Genomic DNA, 17,167 nt, shown 5'->3' on the forward strand with positions numbered 1-17,167 from the left:
TTGTCAGCATGGTTGCTAATATAGAACCTTTCTTTTCCCGCAGTGCGTCCGCGTATCGATCGTACGAACTTGAATCCGATCACGATCAAGGCGGGTCTTTCGGTGCAGTATGATATCGACATCGAGGGTGAGCCTGCGCCGACGGTGAAATGGTTCCACGGCGAAAAGGAACTGGCAACCGATGCTGACTATAAGATCGACAATGTCGACTATAACACGAAGTTCTTCATCATGCGTGGTCGACGCAATCTTACTGGCAAGTACACGATCGTGGCCACCAACTCACAGGGCGAAGACCGTGCCGAGGTGGAGATCTGTATTCTCAGCAAACCGGGCACACCGGAAGGTCCGCTGGAGGCTTCCGACATTCACAAGCATGGTTGCAAGCTGAAGTGGAAGGCACCATTGGACGACGGTGGTATGCCGATCGAAGGATACGAAATTGAGAAGCTGGATCCGTTGACCGGCCAATGGATTCCGTGCGGACAGAGCGCGACTCCGGAAGCGAACATTTCGGGACTGCAGGAAGGCAAGCAGTACAAGTTCCGCGTCAAGGCCTTCAACAAGGAGGGCGACAGTGAGCCGCTGGAGATGGAGACGGTGATCATTGCAAAGGATCCGTACAGTGTGCCGTCCAAGCCTGGTCGTCCGAAGCCCACCAACTGGAGCAAGGACTTCGTGGAGTTGGAGTGGACCACACCCAAGTCGGATGGTGGTGCACCTATTACGGAGTACATCATCCAAAAGCGAGACAAGGCTTCGCGTAAGTGGCAGGACGCTGCAACGGTAAAGGGAGATCGTACCAAGGGCACGGTGGAAGACGTAGAGGAGGGCCATGAGTATGAGTTCCGCGTCGTTGCCGTGAACAGAGCCGGACAATCGGAACCGAGTGACATTTCCGATTCGGTTGTCGCGAAGATGCGCTTCCTTGCGCCGAAGATCGATCGCAAGAATTTGGACAAGAAGGTACTGCGCAGCGGTCAGCTGTTGAACGTGGAGGCGGACGTTACTGGCGAACCGGCGCCGAAGGTAACTTGGGAATTCAAGGGTAAGCTGGTCGACGGTAGGGAGGACGATCGCATCAAGCTGGAAAATGAAGAGTACAAGACAAACTTGGTGATCCGAAACCTGAAGCGCGCTGATGCCGGTATCTACAAGATTACGGCAAAGAACGATTCCGGCACTGATACTGTTGATTTGGAGCTGGTCGTATTGGCCAAGCCGTCCAAGTGTCTTGGACCGCTGAAGGTGACCGATGTGACGGCCGATGGATGCAAACTGAACTGGTTGCCACCGGAGGATGATGGTGGTGAGCCAATTCAGGCGTACATCGTCGAGCGTATGGACGTGGACAGTGGACGCTGGATTCAGGTGTGCGAAACACGGTTCCCGGAAGCAGACGTTACTGGACTGCAGGAAGGTAAGGAGTACATGCTGCGCGTGAAGGCCGTCAACAGCGAAGGAGAATCGGAGCCGCTTGAAACCGACACGAGCATTAAGGCGAAGAACCCGTACGATCCACCGAGTGCGCCTGGCAAACCGAAGGCTACCGATTGGTCGCGCAAGTTCGTTATGCTGGAATGGAAGGAACCGGAAAGCGATGGAAATGCCCCGATTCAGAAGTACATCATCGAAAAGAAGGATGTGAACAGCACCAAGTGGCAGAAGGCGATGGAAACGGACGGACCGGAAACGAAGGCTAAGGTGCCGGATTTGTTCGAGGGAACGACGTACCAGTTCCGCGTCAAGGCTGTCAACAAGGGTGGCCACAGCCCGTACTCACCACTGTCGGACCCGGTGACGGTGAAGGATCGTTTCGCACCGCCACGCATTGACCGTTCTACGCTAAAGAACATTACGCTGAAGGGTGGCCAGTCGCTGCGGCTGGACTGCAAGATCAGCGGTGAACCGGCACCGACAAAGTATTGGCTGTTGAACAAGGCGCGCGTCGAGAAGGATAGTCCAGATGTGCGCGTGGAGTTTGAGGATTATCGTGCCAAGCTTACCATTAGCAATATCACACGTGCCCATGGTGGTACTTATGAAATCAAGGCCGAAAATGCATCCGGTTACGATGAAGCTCAGATCACGGTGACGGTGCTGGATAAACCCACAGCTCCTGAAGGCCCGCTGAAGGTATCGAATGTCCACAAGGAGGGTTGCTCGTTGAAGTGGAACCCGCCACTAGACGATGGCGGCGTACCAATCGAGTACTACAATGTGGAGAAGTTCGACAAGGAGACGCAACGTTGGTTGCCGGTGGGACGTACGCATGACACCCACATGGACGTGGCGAATTTGGAACCGGGTCAGGAATATTTGTTCCGGGTGTCCGCAGTGAACGATGAAGGCGTTTCCGAGCCGCTTGCTACGGACACCTACATTACCGCGAAGAATCCGTTCGACGAGCCTGGCAAACCGGGTACGCCCGAAGCATACGATTGGGACAAGAACTTTATTGAGTTGCGCTGGACGCCACCGATGACCGATGGTGGTTCTCCGATTACGAAGTACATTGTCGAGAAGCGCGTCCATGGTACGATCAAGTGGATCAAGTGCGCTGAGGTGATTGGTAACAAGTGCGAAGCAAAGGTTACCGAGCTGAATGAGGGCGAAGTGTACGAGTTCAAGGTGCGTGCCTTGAATGAGGCTGGACCAGGTATCTGGAGCGACCACAGCAAGCCGATTACCGCTAAGCCACGTAAATGTAAGTACAGCAAAGAAGGAAGTTGAGCAGAGGTTCAGGTTGTTTGTAAAATACATATTCTTTTGTTCAACAGTGCCACCGAAGATCGATCGTCGCAACTTGAAGAATCTGAGTGTTGCTATTGGCGAACCGTTCGGATTTGATGTGAAGATCTCGGGTGAGCCGGCACCAGATGTCGACTGGACCATCAACGATCGTATGGTTACGGTAACAACTACTCGTACGATCGAGAACGTACCTTACAATAGCAAGTTCGTCAACCAGAATCCGGACCGACGTGATTCGGGCAAGTACATGATCAAGGCAACGAATAAGTTCGGTAGCGACCAGGTAGAGATTACTGTGACAGTAAGATGTAAGTATTTGATGGTCCATAGCTGTTCCAAGGGTAGTTGCTTAATTACTTACTTACCATACTTACCTTTTCAGCTAAGCCTGCCGCTCCGGAAGGACCGCTGGAGGTTAAGGACATGACCAAGGACAGCTGCAAACTGGAATGGAAGAAGCCGAAAGATGATGGCGGTGTACCGATTGATCATTACGTGATTGAAAAGTTCGATCCAGACAATGGCATCTGGATGAATGCCGGCAAAACCGACGGACCCATTACGGAGTTCCCGGTGGAAGGTTTGGTGCCTGGCCATCGTTACAAGTTCCGCGTGAAGGCTGTCAATCCAGAGGGCGAATCGGAACCGTTGGAAACTGCCGGCACGGTTGTTGCGAAGGATAGCTTCTGTAAGTATATAAACCTTGGTGATTTTAAATAGAAGTAATTAACTAAATGTTACGTCTGTTTCATTAGCTGTTCCTGATACACCCAGCGCTCCAACGGTTGTTGATTGGTCGGAGAATCATGCCGTACTCAAATGGCCAGAGCCGGATGATGGTGGTAGCCCGATCACTGGTTACATCATCGAGAAGAAGGACAAGTACAGCCCGATCTGGGAGAAGGCTATCGAAACCAACTCACCCAATCCTACGGCCACCGTGGGCGGATTGGTGGAGGGCAACGAGTACCAGTTCCGTGTGGTTGCCATCAACAAGGCTGGGCCATCGGATCCATCCGACTCGAGCCGCACGTTTACTGCCAAACCACGATTCGCACCACCCAAAATCGATCGTCGTACGATTCGCGATCTTTCCATTTCGGCCGGTTCGATGCTGAAGTTCGACGTTGCTATTTCTGGCGAGCCTGCTCCGAAATGCGAATGGCGTGTCAACAAGGCAATCGTCACGGGTGGCGATCGACGTTTGGAGATTCTGAACACCGATTACAACTCGAAGTTCATCCTGCGTCCCGCAAACCGTGGTGATTCGGGTGATTACGAAATTACTGCCACGAACTCGTCCGGTCGCGATCATGTGCTGGTGCAGGTGACTGTCACGGACAAGCCGGGCCCGCCGGAAGGACCGCTGACGGCGTCGGACATTACGAAGGAAACGTGCAAGCTGAAGTGGAAGCGTCCGAAGGATGACGGTGGTTGCGATATCGAGTACTACCAGATCGAGCGCTTCGATGATGATGTGAAGGCGTGGGTGCCTCATGCGCGAAGCGTCGAAACCAATGCGGACATTAACGGTTTGCAGGATGGCAAGAAGTACAAGTTCCGTGTAAGCGCGATCAACGCGGAGGGAGAATCGAAGCCGCTGGAGATGGCGGGAGACTTCATTGCGAAGAATCCGTTCGATGAGCCGTCGGCACCGCGCGACTGCAAGGCCACCGATTGGGGCACCGATTTCGTCAAGCTGGCGTGGCAGCCACCGGTCAGTGACGGTGGTTCACCGATTACTGGTTACGTGGTCGAGGTGAAGGACAAGTATGGTGAATGGGAACGCAAGATGGCCGTACCAGCGGATGCTACGACCGCCGATGTGCCTGATCTGCTCGAGGGACAGAAGTACGAATTCCGGGTGCGTGCCGTCAACGATGCTGGTCCGAGCGATCCGAGCAATGCTACACCTCCGATTATTTGCAAACCCCGCAACCAACCGCCGAAGATCGACCGTACCAATCTGGTGGAAGTGCGTGTCAAGGCTGGCAACAACGTGGTTTACGATGTGAAGGTGTCCGGTGAGCCGGTACCTACCACGCGCTGGTCTATCAGCAAGCGCGAAATTAAGCCAACCGATCGGTACAAGCTGCAGAACTACGATTACAGCACCAAGCTGACCATTCGTTCGGCAACGCGCGAAGAAAGCGGAACCTACCAGCTGGATGCGGAGAACGAAAATGGCAAGGATACGGCCACGGTGCAGGTAACGGTGCTGGATGTGCCAAGCCCACCGGGAGGCCCGTTGAAGGTGGTTGAAATTACTGCCAACACGGCCGTGCTGGAATGGCGTCCACCATCGGACGACGGCGGTTTGCCGATCGATAACTACATCATTGAGAAGCTGGACGAGGTTAAGGGCACGTGGGTGTATGCGGGCGACTCGGGCAGTCCGAGATGCAAGGCCGAGATCGATGGGCTTATCGAGGGCCATACGTACAAGTTCCGTGTGCGTGCCGCCAACAAGATGGGCAAATCGGAACCACTGAGCATGTCCAACTCGGTGCTGGCCAAGAATCCGTACCGCGCCCCAGACCGTCCGGAACAGGTCGCCATCAAGGACTACGACAAGGATTACGTCGAGCTGGAGTGGAAGGCACCGGAGAACGATGGCGGATCGCCGATCACCGGGTATGTCGTTGAGAAGCTGGGCAAGTACTCGAGCGACTGGGAGAAGGCCGCGGAAGTGCCGGACGGTGACGTGACCAGCGTTAAGGTGCCGGATCTGATTGAAGGAACGGCCTACCAGTTCCGCGTCCGTGCCATCAACCGCGCGGGCGAGGGTGATCCGAGCAGACCGACGGAATCACACATTGCGCGTAGCAAGAACCAGCCACCGAAGATCGACCGTAACTATCTGTCGAACGTCAAGATTCGGGCGGGACTCACGTTTGAGTTCGATGTGCCGGTGAGCGGTGAGCCAGTGCCAGCGAAGGAATGGTCGCACAAGGACAACATGATCATCAACACCGACCGTATTAAGGTGGTGTACGAGAACTACAAGACCAAGCTGCGGGTGATCGATGTGAAGCGCTCGGACAGCGGTGTTTACACGCTGACGGCAAAGAACAAGAACGGTATTGACATTGCCAATGTGAACGTCACGATTCTTGATGTGCCGGCACCGCCAGAGGGACCAATCCGGCACGAGAACCTGTCGAAGACGGGCGTGACCTTGATGTGGCGTCCGCCGAAGGATGACGGTGGTTCGGAGATTCTGCACTACGTTGTGGAGAAGTTGGATACGGATCAGTTGCGCTGGGTGCCGGTGGGAGAGACGATCTCCACCAAGATTCGTCCGGACAATTTGATCGAGGGCCACTCGTACCAGTTCCGCGTGCGTGCCGTCAACAAGCAGGGTGAATCTACCCCACTGGTGACGTCGCAACCGATCACGGCAAAGGACCCGTACAACAAGCCGGACAAACCGGGCAAACCGTTGGTGGTCGACTGGAGCGACGATCATGTCGATCTGGAATGGACCATACCGAAGAAGGATGGTGGAGCGCCAATCACCAGCTACATCGTGGAGAAACGTCCACGGTATGGCGATTGGAAGTTTGCTGGCGAGTTCACCGAACTGTACAAACCGTCCGCCAAGATCAAGGAGCTGACGAAGGATGAGGAGTACGAGTTCCGCGTGTGCGCCGTCAACAAGGCGGGAGTGAGCGACCCGAGCGAACCGTCCGATCCGGTGGTGTGCAAGTCGCGCTTCGTCCCGCCACACTTCAACAAGAACGCGCTGAAGGATCTTGTTGTGCCGGTGGGCAAGAAGATTGCCTACAACATCTCGGTCGAAGCTTCCCCACAGGTTACGGCTGTGTGGAAACGCAATGGCGCTGTTATTCCCGAATCGCAGCGCGTCATTCGTGAAGTTTACAACAACGAGGTGTCGCTTGAGATTCCATTCTCGGTGCGCGATGATACCGGCCTGTACACGTTGATCGTCAAGAATGAGTGTGGAGAGTTCTCGGCGTCGGCGAACGTGACGGTGCTGGACAAACCGGCACCACCCGAGGGACCGCTGCGTATTACCAACATCACCACGGAAGGTTGTCGTCTCGAGTGGAAGCTACCGAAGGACGATGGTGGAAGTCCGATCACGCACTACGTCATCGAGAAGATGGATATGTCGCGCGGCACATGGACGAATGCGGGCATGAGCACGTCGTTGGTGAACGAAATTTCGCGCCTGATCCACAACAAGCGCTACTCGTTCCGCGTGAAGGCGGTGAACGAGATCGGTGAGTCGGAGCCGCTGGACTGCTCGCATCCGATTATCGCCAAGAACGACTACGAGGAACCGTCGCAGCCACCGAAGCCGGAGGTTCGCGACTGGGATGCCAACTCAGTCACGATTCAGTGGAACCCACCGAAGTCGGACGGCGGTGCCACGATCACGGAGTACATCATCCAGAAGAAGGAAAAGGACAGCCCGTACTGGAGCAATGCGGGCCGTGTGCCTGGCATCAAGCGCGACCTGCAGATACCGGATTTGGCAACGGAAACGGAGTACGAGTTCCGTGTGATCGCAGTGAACGCGGCCGGTGAATCGGAACCATCCGACCCGACCGATGCCGTGCTGACACGTTCGCGCTTCATCGCACCGAAGATTGTGACGCCGATGCGCGATATGGTGGTGAAGGCCGGATTGATCTTCCATCTGGACATCAACTTTACGGGAGAGCCGGTGCCGGAGGTGGAATGGACATTGAACGGAAAGCCGGTGAAGACCGACACTCGTACGACGATGACGGCACTTGGACATCACACGATCGTGCACACGGTGAACTGCAACCGGGGAGACTCGGGCACTTACAAGCTGGTCATCACCAACTCGAGCGGTTCGGATGAGGGAAGCTTCAACTTGACCGTGCTCGACCGTCCCGACCCACCGCAGGGCCCAACGGTTTACGAAGAGATTACGGAGAAGAGCGTAACGATTTCTTGGAAGCCGCCGCTAGACAACGGAGGTTCGGAGCTCACTGGATACGTGGTGGAAAAGAAGGACTTGACGCACGGTGGTGGCTGGGTGCCAGCGGTCGCCTACGTTAGCCCGAAATATACTCATACCGTGGTGCCACGGTTGAACAAGGGCAACAAGTACGAGTTCCGCGTTATGGCCGAAAACTTGCAGGGTCGCTCGGATGGTCTTATGAGCGCGCATCCGGTTGTCGCCAAGGATCAATTCGTCGTACCTGGACCACCGACGAAGCCGGACATTATCGATAGCGGATACGAGCAGATTACGCTCAGCTGGAAACCACCGATCAGTGATGGTGGTTCGCGCATCTCGGGATACATTATTGAGCGTCGCGATCTGGCCACTGGACGCTGGATTCAGGCGAATAAGTACCCGGTGCCAAACATCGAGTACACCGATACAGGCGTAATCAAGGGTCATCAGTACGAGTACCGTGTGTCGGCGGTTAACCAAGCCGGACAGGGCAACCCGAGCGATTCGTCCGTCAAGTGCTGGGCCCGACCGATGCAGCAAGCTCCCGCCCTCAACATGGACAGCTTCAGCAAGCGCACTATTAAGGTGCGTGCTGGTGAGCCGATTGTTATCACTATTCCACTGGTTGGCGCACCGCTGCCTGCTGTGGAATGGTCCCGTGGTGGCAACAAGATACCAGAGACATCGCGTGTTTCGATTGATACCAACATGGAGCAGACGGTGTTCCGCGTCGACAACAGCAACCGCAATGATTCGGGTACGTACAAGATTAAGGCATCGAACCAGTACGGCGAAGATGTCAAGGAGTTCGAAGTTATCGTCGTGGACCGCCCGCAGCCACCGAAGTATGTGTCCGGGCTGGAGACAACGCAGGACAGCGTTACGCTCAACTGGGACCCACCGGCAGACGATGGTGGTTCGGAAATTACCGGATACAGCATAGAGTACAAGGAGTTCCCATCGGACAACTGGAAAATGGTGTTCGGCACTGTGCCGCGTTGCTCGCATACTATCAAGCACCTAACGGAGAACCACGAGTATGTGTTCCGCGTGCGGGCTGAGAACATCTACGGCGCGTCGGAACCCACCGAGAGCAAACCAATCTCGCCGAAGAGTCCCGACCCGCCAGAGGCGGTCGACAAACCGACCGTTACGGACTACACGCCCAGCTCTTGCACGATCGCCTGGAAACCGCCACGCGTGCAGACGCGTCCGGTGATTGGATACTTTGTGGAGAAGCGCGAACGTGGTACGGGCGAATGGGTGCAGGTCAACAACTATCCGACAACCAACACTACCTACACGATTCCCGACCTGATGGAGGGCTTCCGGTACGAGTTCCGCGTCAAGACGGTCAACGAGGTCGGTGTTAGCAAGCCAAGCGAACCGACCGATCCGATCACTGCCTCGCACCAGCGCAAGCGTCCGAACCAACCGGATCCGCCGTCGATCGACAAGATCACGCGCAACAGCGTTAACCTGTCCTGGCGCACGCTGCGTCGCGATGCCAAGGAGCGCATCAAGGGCTACATTGTGCAGTACCGCGTGAAGGACGACGAGAAGTGGGTGGATGCGAACTCTCCGGCCGACCTTATTGCCGATCAGGCATACCGTGTGGAGAACCTGGACGAAGGTAAAGAGTACCAGTTCCGACTGATCGCCGTAAACGAGATCGGCATGTCTGATCCTTCGCGGCCAAGCATTTCCGTGACGCTGGCCGAACAGCCGAACAAACCGATGATGGACCTGAGCAACGTGCGTGACATTACTGTGCGGGCTGGTGAAGATTTCAACATCCATGTACCGTACACCGCGTTCCCGAAACCGGTATCGACGTGGTTCGTCAACGAAGAGCTGTTGGACGACAGGGATAAGCGGTTCCATACGCAGCTCACCGATGAAGCCGCCAGCATCGTGGTGGTCAAGAGCGTCCGTGCCGACACGAAGCAGTACCGACTGATGTTGAAGAATCCTTCCGGTTACGATATTGCCACCTGCAATGTGAAGGTGTTGGATCGTCCCAGCAAGCCCGAAAACATTGGCGTTGAATCGTACGGTGGGGAGCATTTGGTGCTGTGCTGGAACGCCCCGTTGGATGACGGTGGCTCACCAGTCACGAACTATGTGGTGGAGAAGAAGGATAAGAACTCCAACGCATGGACGAAGGTCAGCAGCTATTGCACGACTACTTACCTGAAGATACGCAACCTGCGTCTGAACCAGCTGTACGATTTCCGCGTGTACGCCGAGAACAAGTACGGCCTGTCGGAACCGGCCCAGGCAGACTCGATCGTTGCCAAACATCCGTTCGATCCACCATCGCAGCCGGGAACGCCGAACCGTGTCGAAACAACGGAAGATACGATTACCATCACCTGGACAAAACCGGCCAGCAATGGTGGTTCCCCAGTTACGCACTACATCGTGGAGAAGAAGCTGGCCACCGAAGGACACTGGTCGAAGGTGCAGCAGGGCACGCTGAAGGATCTGATGTGCAAGATTACTGGACTGTCGGAGAACCACGAGTACGTGTTCCGCGTGGCTGCGGTGAATGCTGCCGGTACCAGCCCGTACAGCAACCCGTCCGATCCGATCATGGTCAGTGCTGCGTTTACGGCACCGAAGATCACATCCGACATTGGTATGCGCGATATTCTGGTGATTGCGCGCGATCCTTTCAAGATCATTGTGCCGTACACGGCCACACCGAAGCCGGACGCCATCTGGATGGTCAACGGCAACGAGGTATCGCGTAACGATCGCATCGAACTGCCGATCAACGATACCGAAGCCATCTTTAAGAACGATAACTCGAAGCGCATCGACTCGGGCAGTTACACTATTCATCTGGTGAACTGCGTTGGCAAGGATACTGCATCGTGCCGCGTGCTGGTGGTCGACAAACCATCGCCACCGATTGGGCCGCTTGAGGTGTCTGAAATTACACCCGAATCGTGCACGCTGTCCTGGAAGACGCCGCTGGACGATGGTGGCAGTCCGATTACGAACTACATCGTCGAACGTTTCGAGCCGCTTGGATACTGGACGAAGGCGAGTAGCTTTGTGCGTAGCACTCACTACGACAACATGGGCATGGAGGCGAACAAACCGTACAACTTCCGGGTGCGTGCCGAGAACCAGTACGGTGTAAGTGATCCGTTGATTTTGGAGGAGCCCATCATCGCTCGCTATCCGTTCACCGTGCCGGATCCACCAAATCCGCCACGCGTATCGGACTGGGATGCCAACTACGTCACCGTCACGTGGGAGCGCCCGCTTATGGATGGTGGTTCTCGCATTCAGGGTTACCGGTTTGAGTACCGAGATGTGCTGGACAGCACCTGGATCACGAACAACTTCCTCATCAAGGACAACAGCTACCAGGTGTACAATCTGTTGCCGGGACGCGAGTACGAATTCCGCGTACGTGCCCAGAACGCTGCGGGTGTGAGCAAACCATCGGCATCGTCGAAGAAGTTCAAGATCCACGGCAAGATTACACCACCATCCGCACCGGGTGCACCGGCTGTTGTGAAGGTGGGCAAGAGCTTCGTCGATCTCAGCTGGACACCGCCGGCCAGCGACGGTGGTTCGAGAATCCTCGGCTACTACGTGGAACGTCGCGATATCGGTGGCGCACGCTGGGTGAAGTGCAACGAGAACAACATCCCAGTTACGGAGCTTACCGTGACGAACCTGATCGAGGGTGGAGTGTACGAGTTCCGCGTGTACGCCGTCAACAACTACGGTGTGTCGCCACCGTCGCCCGAAACCCGATCGGTACGCATCGGAGAACAGCTGAACACGGAAAAACCGGAATGGGTCAAGAGATTGAAGTTCAACCTGGTGCCGCTGGGTAAATCGGTAGAGCTGTCTTGCGAAGCGCACGGCAAGCCCGAACCGACCTGCCGCTGGTTGCGAAATGGCAAGGAGATCACCCACGGTGGACAGTATGCGCTGGAGAGCAAGAACGGTGTGTTCTCGCTGCATATTTCCAACGTAACGTACCGCGACGAGGGAGACTACACTTGCGAGGCGTTGAACTTTGTGGGTGTGATCCACACGACCGGTGCGCTGAAGATTGGTGTACCGCCCAAGCTGGTTAACATTCCGTCGGATGTGTATCTGGTGAAGGGTGATAATGCCAAGATCAAGCTGTGCTTCCACGGCGACCAGCCGATGGAGGTTAACATCTCGAAGGACCGCGAGAAGCTGATCGAAACTGAGCATATTAAGTACACCGTGTTCGATGACTATGCCGTCATCTACATTCGCGATGTATTGGACACTGATAAGGGTGTATATCTGGTGAACTTCAAGAACGACAGCGGCAGCGTATCGTGCAACGTAAACGTCCATGTCACTGGCCTACCTGGACCACCAACGGGTCCACTGCTGGTGAGCCACGTTACCAAGAACATGTGCACGGTGTCCTGGAAACCGCCGGCGTACGATGGAGGGCGCAAGGTTACCCACTACATTGTGGAGCGCCGTGACATCAAGTCGCAGCACTGGCTAATCGTGTCAAACTACGTGAAGGAGTCGCAGCTCATCATCAAGGGACTGATCGAAGGCTCGGAGTACTTGTTCCGCGTGTCTGCTGTCAACGAGAACGGTATCGGACCAGCACTGGAAGGTGTCGATCCGATCAAGGCACGTGGACCGTACGACTTGCCATCGGCACCAGGCGTTCCAATCATCCACGAGGTGGGAGGCGATTTCGTCAACCTCGAATGGGAGAAACCGGTCTCGGATGGTGGTGCACGCATCCAGGGTTACTGGGTCGAGAAGCGCGAACAGGACACGGACACCTGGCAGCGCGTCAATACAACGCTGTGCGTCATCTGCACTATCAACTGTGCAAACCTGGTCGAGGGCCGCCATTACGAGTTCCGCGTAGCGGCACAGAACGAGATCGGCGTGTCGGAGTTCTCGAAGGCATCGCAGCTGGTGAAGGTGGTTGATCCGGATGTCGTGAAACCGCCGGAGGTCGTGAAGCCGCTCAACACGCTGACCTGCGTCCAGAACCGTGGCGTTGAGTTTGTCTGCAAGATTACTGGTGTACCACGGCCAAGGATCACCTGGCACAAGGGTGCCCGCGAAATCTGCTCTGGATCGAGATATCACATGTACAGCGATGGTGATACGCATCATCTTGCCATTAACGACGTGTTTGGTGAGGATGCGGACGAGTACACTTGTCGTGCTGCTAACCGTGGCGGTGTACGCTCGACCAAGGCATCGCTGATCATCAAATCGCCACCGAAGCTGAACGTTCCGCCACGCTTCCGCGATACCGCGTTCTTCGATAATGGTGAAAACATTGAGATTAAGATTCCGTTCACTGGATTCCCGAAACCGCGCTGCCACTGGACTTTGAAGGGTGAACAAATTGAGTCTGGCAGCCACTATCACATTGAGACACGCGAGCGCCACACGGTGCTGACGATCCGTGATGGTTCGCAGCTGGATTCGGGCACCTACACGATTACTATTGAGAATGAGCTGGGACAGGATACGGCTGATATCAAGATTCAGATTAGCGACCGTCCTGATAAGCCACGCAACCTCACCATCGACCAGATTGGTTTGGATCATGTAACGCTCAGCTGGTTGCCTCCATCGTGGGATGGCGGTGCAAGCATCACTAACTACATTGTCGAAAAGCGCGAGGTTCCACTGTCCACCTGGATTCGGGCCGGCACTACGCGCTTCAATCAGCTCATCATTCCGCATCTGTCACCTGGCCACCAGTACGAGTTCCGCGTGTTTGCAGAGAATGTGTACGGTCGCTCGGAACCCTCCGATCAGACCGAGCTGATCAGCCTGAAGGATCTGGGCATCAAGCCGGCCAAGCGCGTCAAGTACGAGCTGGATGAGAACGGCAAGCCGAAGCGCCAGGGCAAGAAGGAAGCTATCTCGGACTATGATGACTACGTGTTTGATGTGTACTCTAAGTACCATCCGAAACCGGTCGAAATTTCGAACAAGAGCGTGTACGACCAGTATGAGATCCTGGAGGAGATTGGTACGGGTGCGTTCGGAGTGGTACATCGATGCCGTGAGCGCAAGACGGGCAACGTGTTTGCTGCGAAATTCATTCCGGTGTCGACGAATGCCGAGCGTGAGTTGATTCGCCGTGAAATCGACATCATGAACCAGCTGCATCATCGCAAGCTGATCTATCTGCACGACGCCTTTGAAGACGAGGATGAGATGGTGCTGATCTACGAGTTCCTGTCGGGCGGTGAGCTGTTCGAGCGTATCACCACCGAGGGCTACCGTATGTGCGAGCAGGAAATCATCGAGTACATGAAGCAGATCTGCGAAGCGGTGAAGTACATGCACGAGAGGAACATTATTCATCTGGACATTAAGCCAGAGAACGTGATGTGCCAGACGCGCAACACCAACCAGGTGAAACTGATCGACTTTGGGCTGGCGACGAAGCTGAACCCGAACGAGATGGTAAAGATCTCGACGGGTACGGCCGAGTTTGCGGCACCAGAAATAGTCGAGCGCGAACCGGTCGGCTTCTATACCGACATGTGGGCGGTCGGTGTGTTGGCGTACGTGCTGGTGAGCGGCCTTTCGCCGTTCGCCGGTGAGACGGACATCGATACGCTGAAGAACATCAAGCAAGGTACCTGGGAGTTCGACGAGGTTGCATTCCGCGGCGTGTCGGAGGAATGCAAGGACTTTATCCGTCGCCTGCTGATCAAGAACACGGAGAAGCGCATGACTGCGCACGAGTGCTTGATGCATGTGTGGTTGAGCGACACCTACAACAGCTCGACCTCGGTCATTTCGATCGAGCGCTACAAACAGATTCGCGATCTGATCCGCAGAAAGTACGAGAACTGGGCATCGTTTGTGCTGCCGCTGGGTCGCCTATCGGAGTACTCGGCCCTGCGCAAGCTGCTGATTCAGAAGTACAAGATCCACGAAACGTCGGTCGACCGACGCCAGGCCGCTCCGCGCTTCGTCATCCGTCCACAGTCGGCGTTCTGCTACGAAGGCCAGAGCTGCAAGTTCTACTGCCGTGTGATCGGTGTAGCCACGCCGGTGCTCACCTGGTACCACAACAACCAGGAATTGAAGCAGTCGGTGAAGTTTATGAAGCGGTATGCCGGAGACGACTACTACTTCATTATCAATCGCGTCAAGCTGGACGATCGTGGCGAGTACATCATCCGCGCCGAGAACCATTACGGTGCGCGCGAGGAAGTGATCTTCCTGAATGTGCACCCGATGTCGAAACAGGTGCCGATCTACAAACCGGAAACACTGACCGTGCGCAAGCGCGAACCAAGCCCGCGACCGTTCTGGCAGGAGGAAGCCGACTCTGCGCCGTCGTTCACCTTTGCCCTGCGTCCGCGTGTCATGCAGCTGCGCGACACCTGTAAGCTGTTGTGCTGCGTGACCGGCAAACCGATGCCATCGGTGAAGTGGTTCAAGAATGGCCGCGAGCTCAGCAAGTACGAATACACGATGACGCACACGGACGGTGTGGTGACGATGGAAATTATCGACACGAAGGTTGAGGATTCCGGCGAATACAAGTGTGTTGCCGTTAATCCACTGGGCAAGGCAGAAACTACCTGTGTGGTGATCGTGGAAGATCATCGCGCCGAGCAACAGCTGGCCGCGAGACCGGATGTGAAGAAACCGACCATTAAGAAACCGGAACCGTCGAAGACGGCATCTTCCGGCTCACACCTTGGAGCACCTACGAATGAGGCCAGATCGAGGAACTCTACGCGCGAACTGATTCGTAAGTATTGCCGTAACGGGAGTTAACACAACGTTGAAGATGGTACTGATCACGCATTTTTTATCATGTAGCGCTTCAATCGGACAGTTTGATGCACCCACCAGAGTTCACGAAGCAGCTGAAGGATGTGGTTGCCGCCGACGGAGAACCACTGCAGCTGAACTGTCACGTAAATGGAGACCCGCTGCCACAGATTGTTTGGACGAGGGATGGCAAGAAGCTTAGCTCGTCTGACGTGATCGACATCAAGTACAAATCGGGTATTGCAAGCCTGCGCATTAACGAGCTCTTCCCGGAGGATTCGGGAGTGTACGTGTGCACGGCCAAGAACTCGATGGGAGAAGCGTCTACCCAGTGCACGCTGGATGTGAAGAGTAAGTAGCTGGGAGTGAAGGATAATAGACGATGGTTTTCTGAGGCATTGCGTTCGTTTTCTACCGACAGAGGGTCCCACGTCCACGTCGCGTCCGGAGGGTAAGGGTATCCCGATCAAACCACCGGTTATCAAGAAGCACGCCGATTCCGGCTACTACAAGGACGGCGCGGAGGTGTTCATCTCCTGCAGCATCAACTGTACCGATCCGTTCAACGTGATCTGGCTGCACGACAACCGCGAGATTAAAAACTCGGCCGACTTTGAGTATCTGAACGACGGTGACATCCACACGCTGCACATTGCGGAAATCTTCCCGGAAGATGCCGGCACGTACACGTGCGAAGCGTTCAACAAGGGTGGGGAAAGCTTCAGCTCGTGCACGATCACGGTCCTGGCGCAGGATGACCAGAAGGACAAACCAACCTTCGCCAAATTCCCGGCTTCGTTAAGCGTCCTCGACGGAGCCAAGGCTGTGTTCTCCTGCGAAACCTTCGAAGCACCGTCGAAGCTTCAGTGGTATAAGGACGGTGAGCCGATCAACGAATCGTCCAACCGGTACCGGTTCGTGAAGAAGGACAACAAGTACACGTTCACCGTAGCCAAATGTTCGTTCGAGGACATTGGCCAGTATCAGGTGCGGGTCGTGACGCGCACCGGCGATGCGCTCGCATCGTTCTCGCTCAACGTCAGCGCTTAATCGGTTGCATCCCACGGGATGCGGGTATGCTAAACTGTAATTATAATGCATAGCGTGTAAGCGTAGGTTAGAGCGTCGAATTGTTTTATATTTTTTCTCTCCTTTTTTGTATAATACTTACATATTTTGGGCCGGGAAATTGCATAGCGGGCAAAACACGGACACACGTGGCAAAAGTCGATATATTTATACATGCATATATTTTTACGTTATGGTATGTTTTTTTTCTTTGTTTCTATCTGTAAAAGCAAGTTGTTAAGTTTTATTTTTGTAAAGTATTATTATTGAACTAAACGAATGGTATTTTGCAAAATTTGCATTGTCCATTGATGGTTGTATCCGATCCGCATGATGACACCGGCATTACACATGTGACAGCGTCAGCTTGATTTAAAGTTGTACATTTTTGATAAACCGTTCCGTACAGCAGATGTTGAATGTAACCCCGTTAGTGTTGGCACACTAAAGTCGCACCTTGATCAGACCCGACTAGAACCGTCTGGTTTGGTGGAGCAAAAACCAATGGCGCACTGCCAACGAGCGGCTGCGGTGTGATTGTTGGCACCGACTGACTTTGTCAAATTACCGTTTGAAGACCACCATCGG

The 17,167-nt window shown here is 54.9% G+C and overlaps 1 protein-coding gene across 3 annotated transcripts in view; it reads left to right on the top strand.

The window, feature by feature from the left end:
* Nucleotides 1-16,868, top strand: part of LOC128297278 (twitchin) — a 32,227-nt gene extending 15,359 nt beyond the window's left edge. For all 3 annotated transcript variants that reach the window (XM_053032895.1, XM_053032896.1, XM_053032894.1), the window contains 6 exons: nucleotides 44-2,707; nucleotides 2,781-3,062; nucleotides 3,137-3,442; nucleotides 3,510-15,488; nucleotides 15,560-15,862; nucleotides 15,933-16,868. In XM_053032895.1, the coding sequence (XP_052888855.1) occupies nucleotides 44-2,707; nucleotides 2,781-3,062; nucleotides 3,137-3,442; nucleotides 3,510-15,488; nucleotides 15,560-15,862; nucleotides 15,933-16,561 (16,163 nt within the window). In that variant the 3' untranslated portion in view covers nucleotides 16,562-16,868. The remainder of the gene's footprint in view (nucleotides 1-43; nucleotides 2,708-2,780; nucleotides 3,063-3,136; nucleotides 3,443-3,509; nucleotides 15,489-15,559; nucleotides 15,863-15,932) is intronic.
* Nucleotides 16,869-17,167: the final 299 nt, after the last annotated feature.

The sequence above is a fragment of the Anopheles moucheti genome, chromosome 2 (assembly GCF_943734755.1).
Source record: "Anopheles moucheti chromosome 2, idAnoMoucSN_F20_07, whole genome shotgun sequence".
Taxonomy (NCBI): domain Eukaryota; kingdom Metazoa; phylum Arthropoda; class Insecta; order Diptera; family Culicidae; genus Anopheles; species Anopheles moucheti.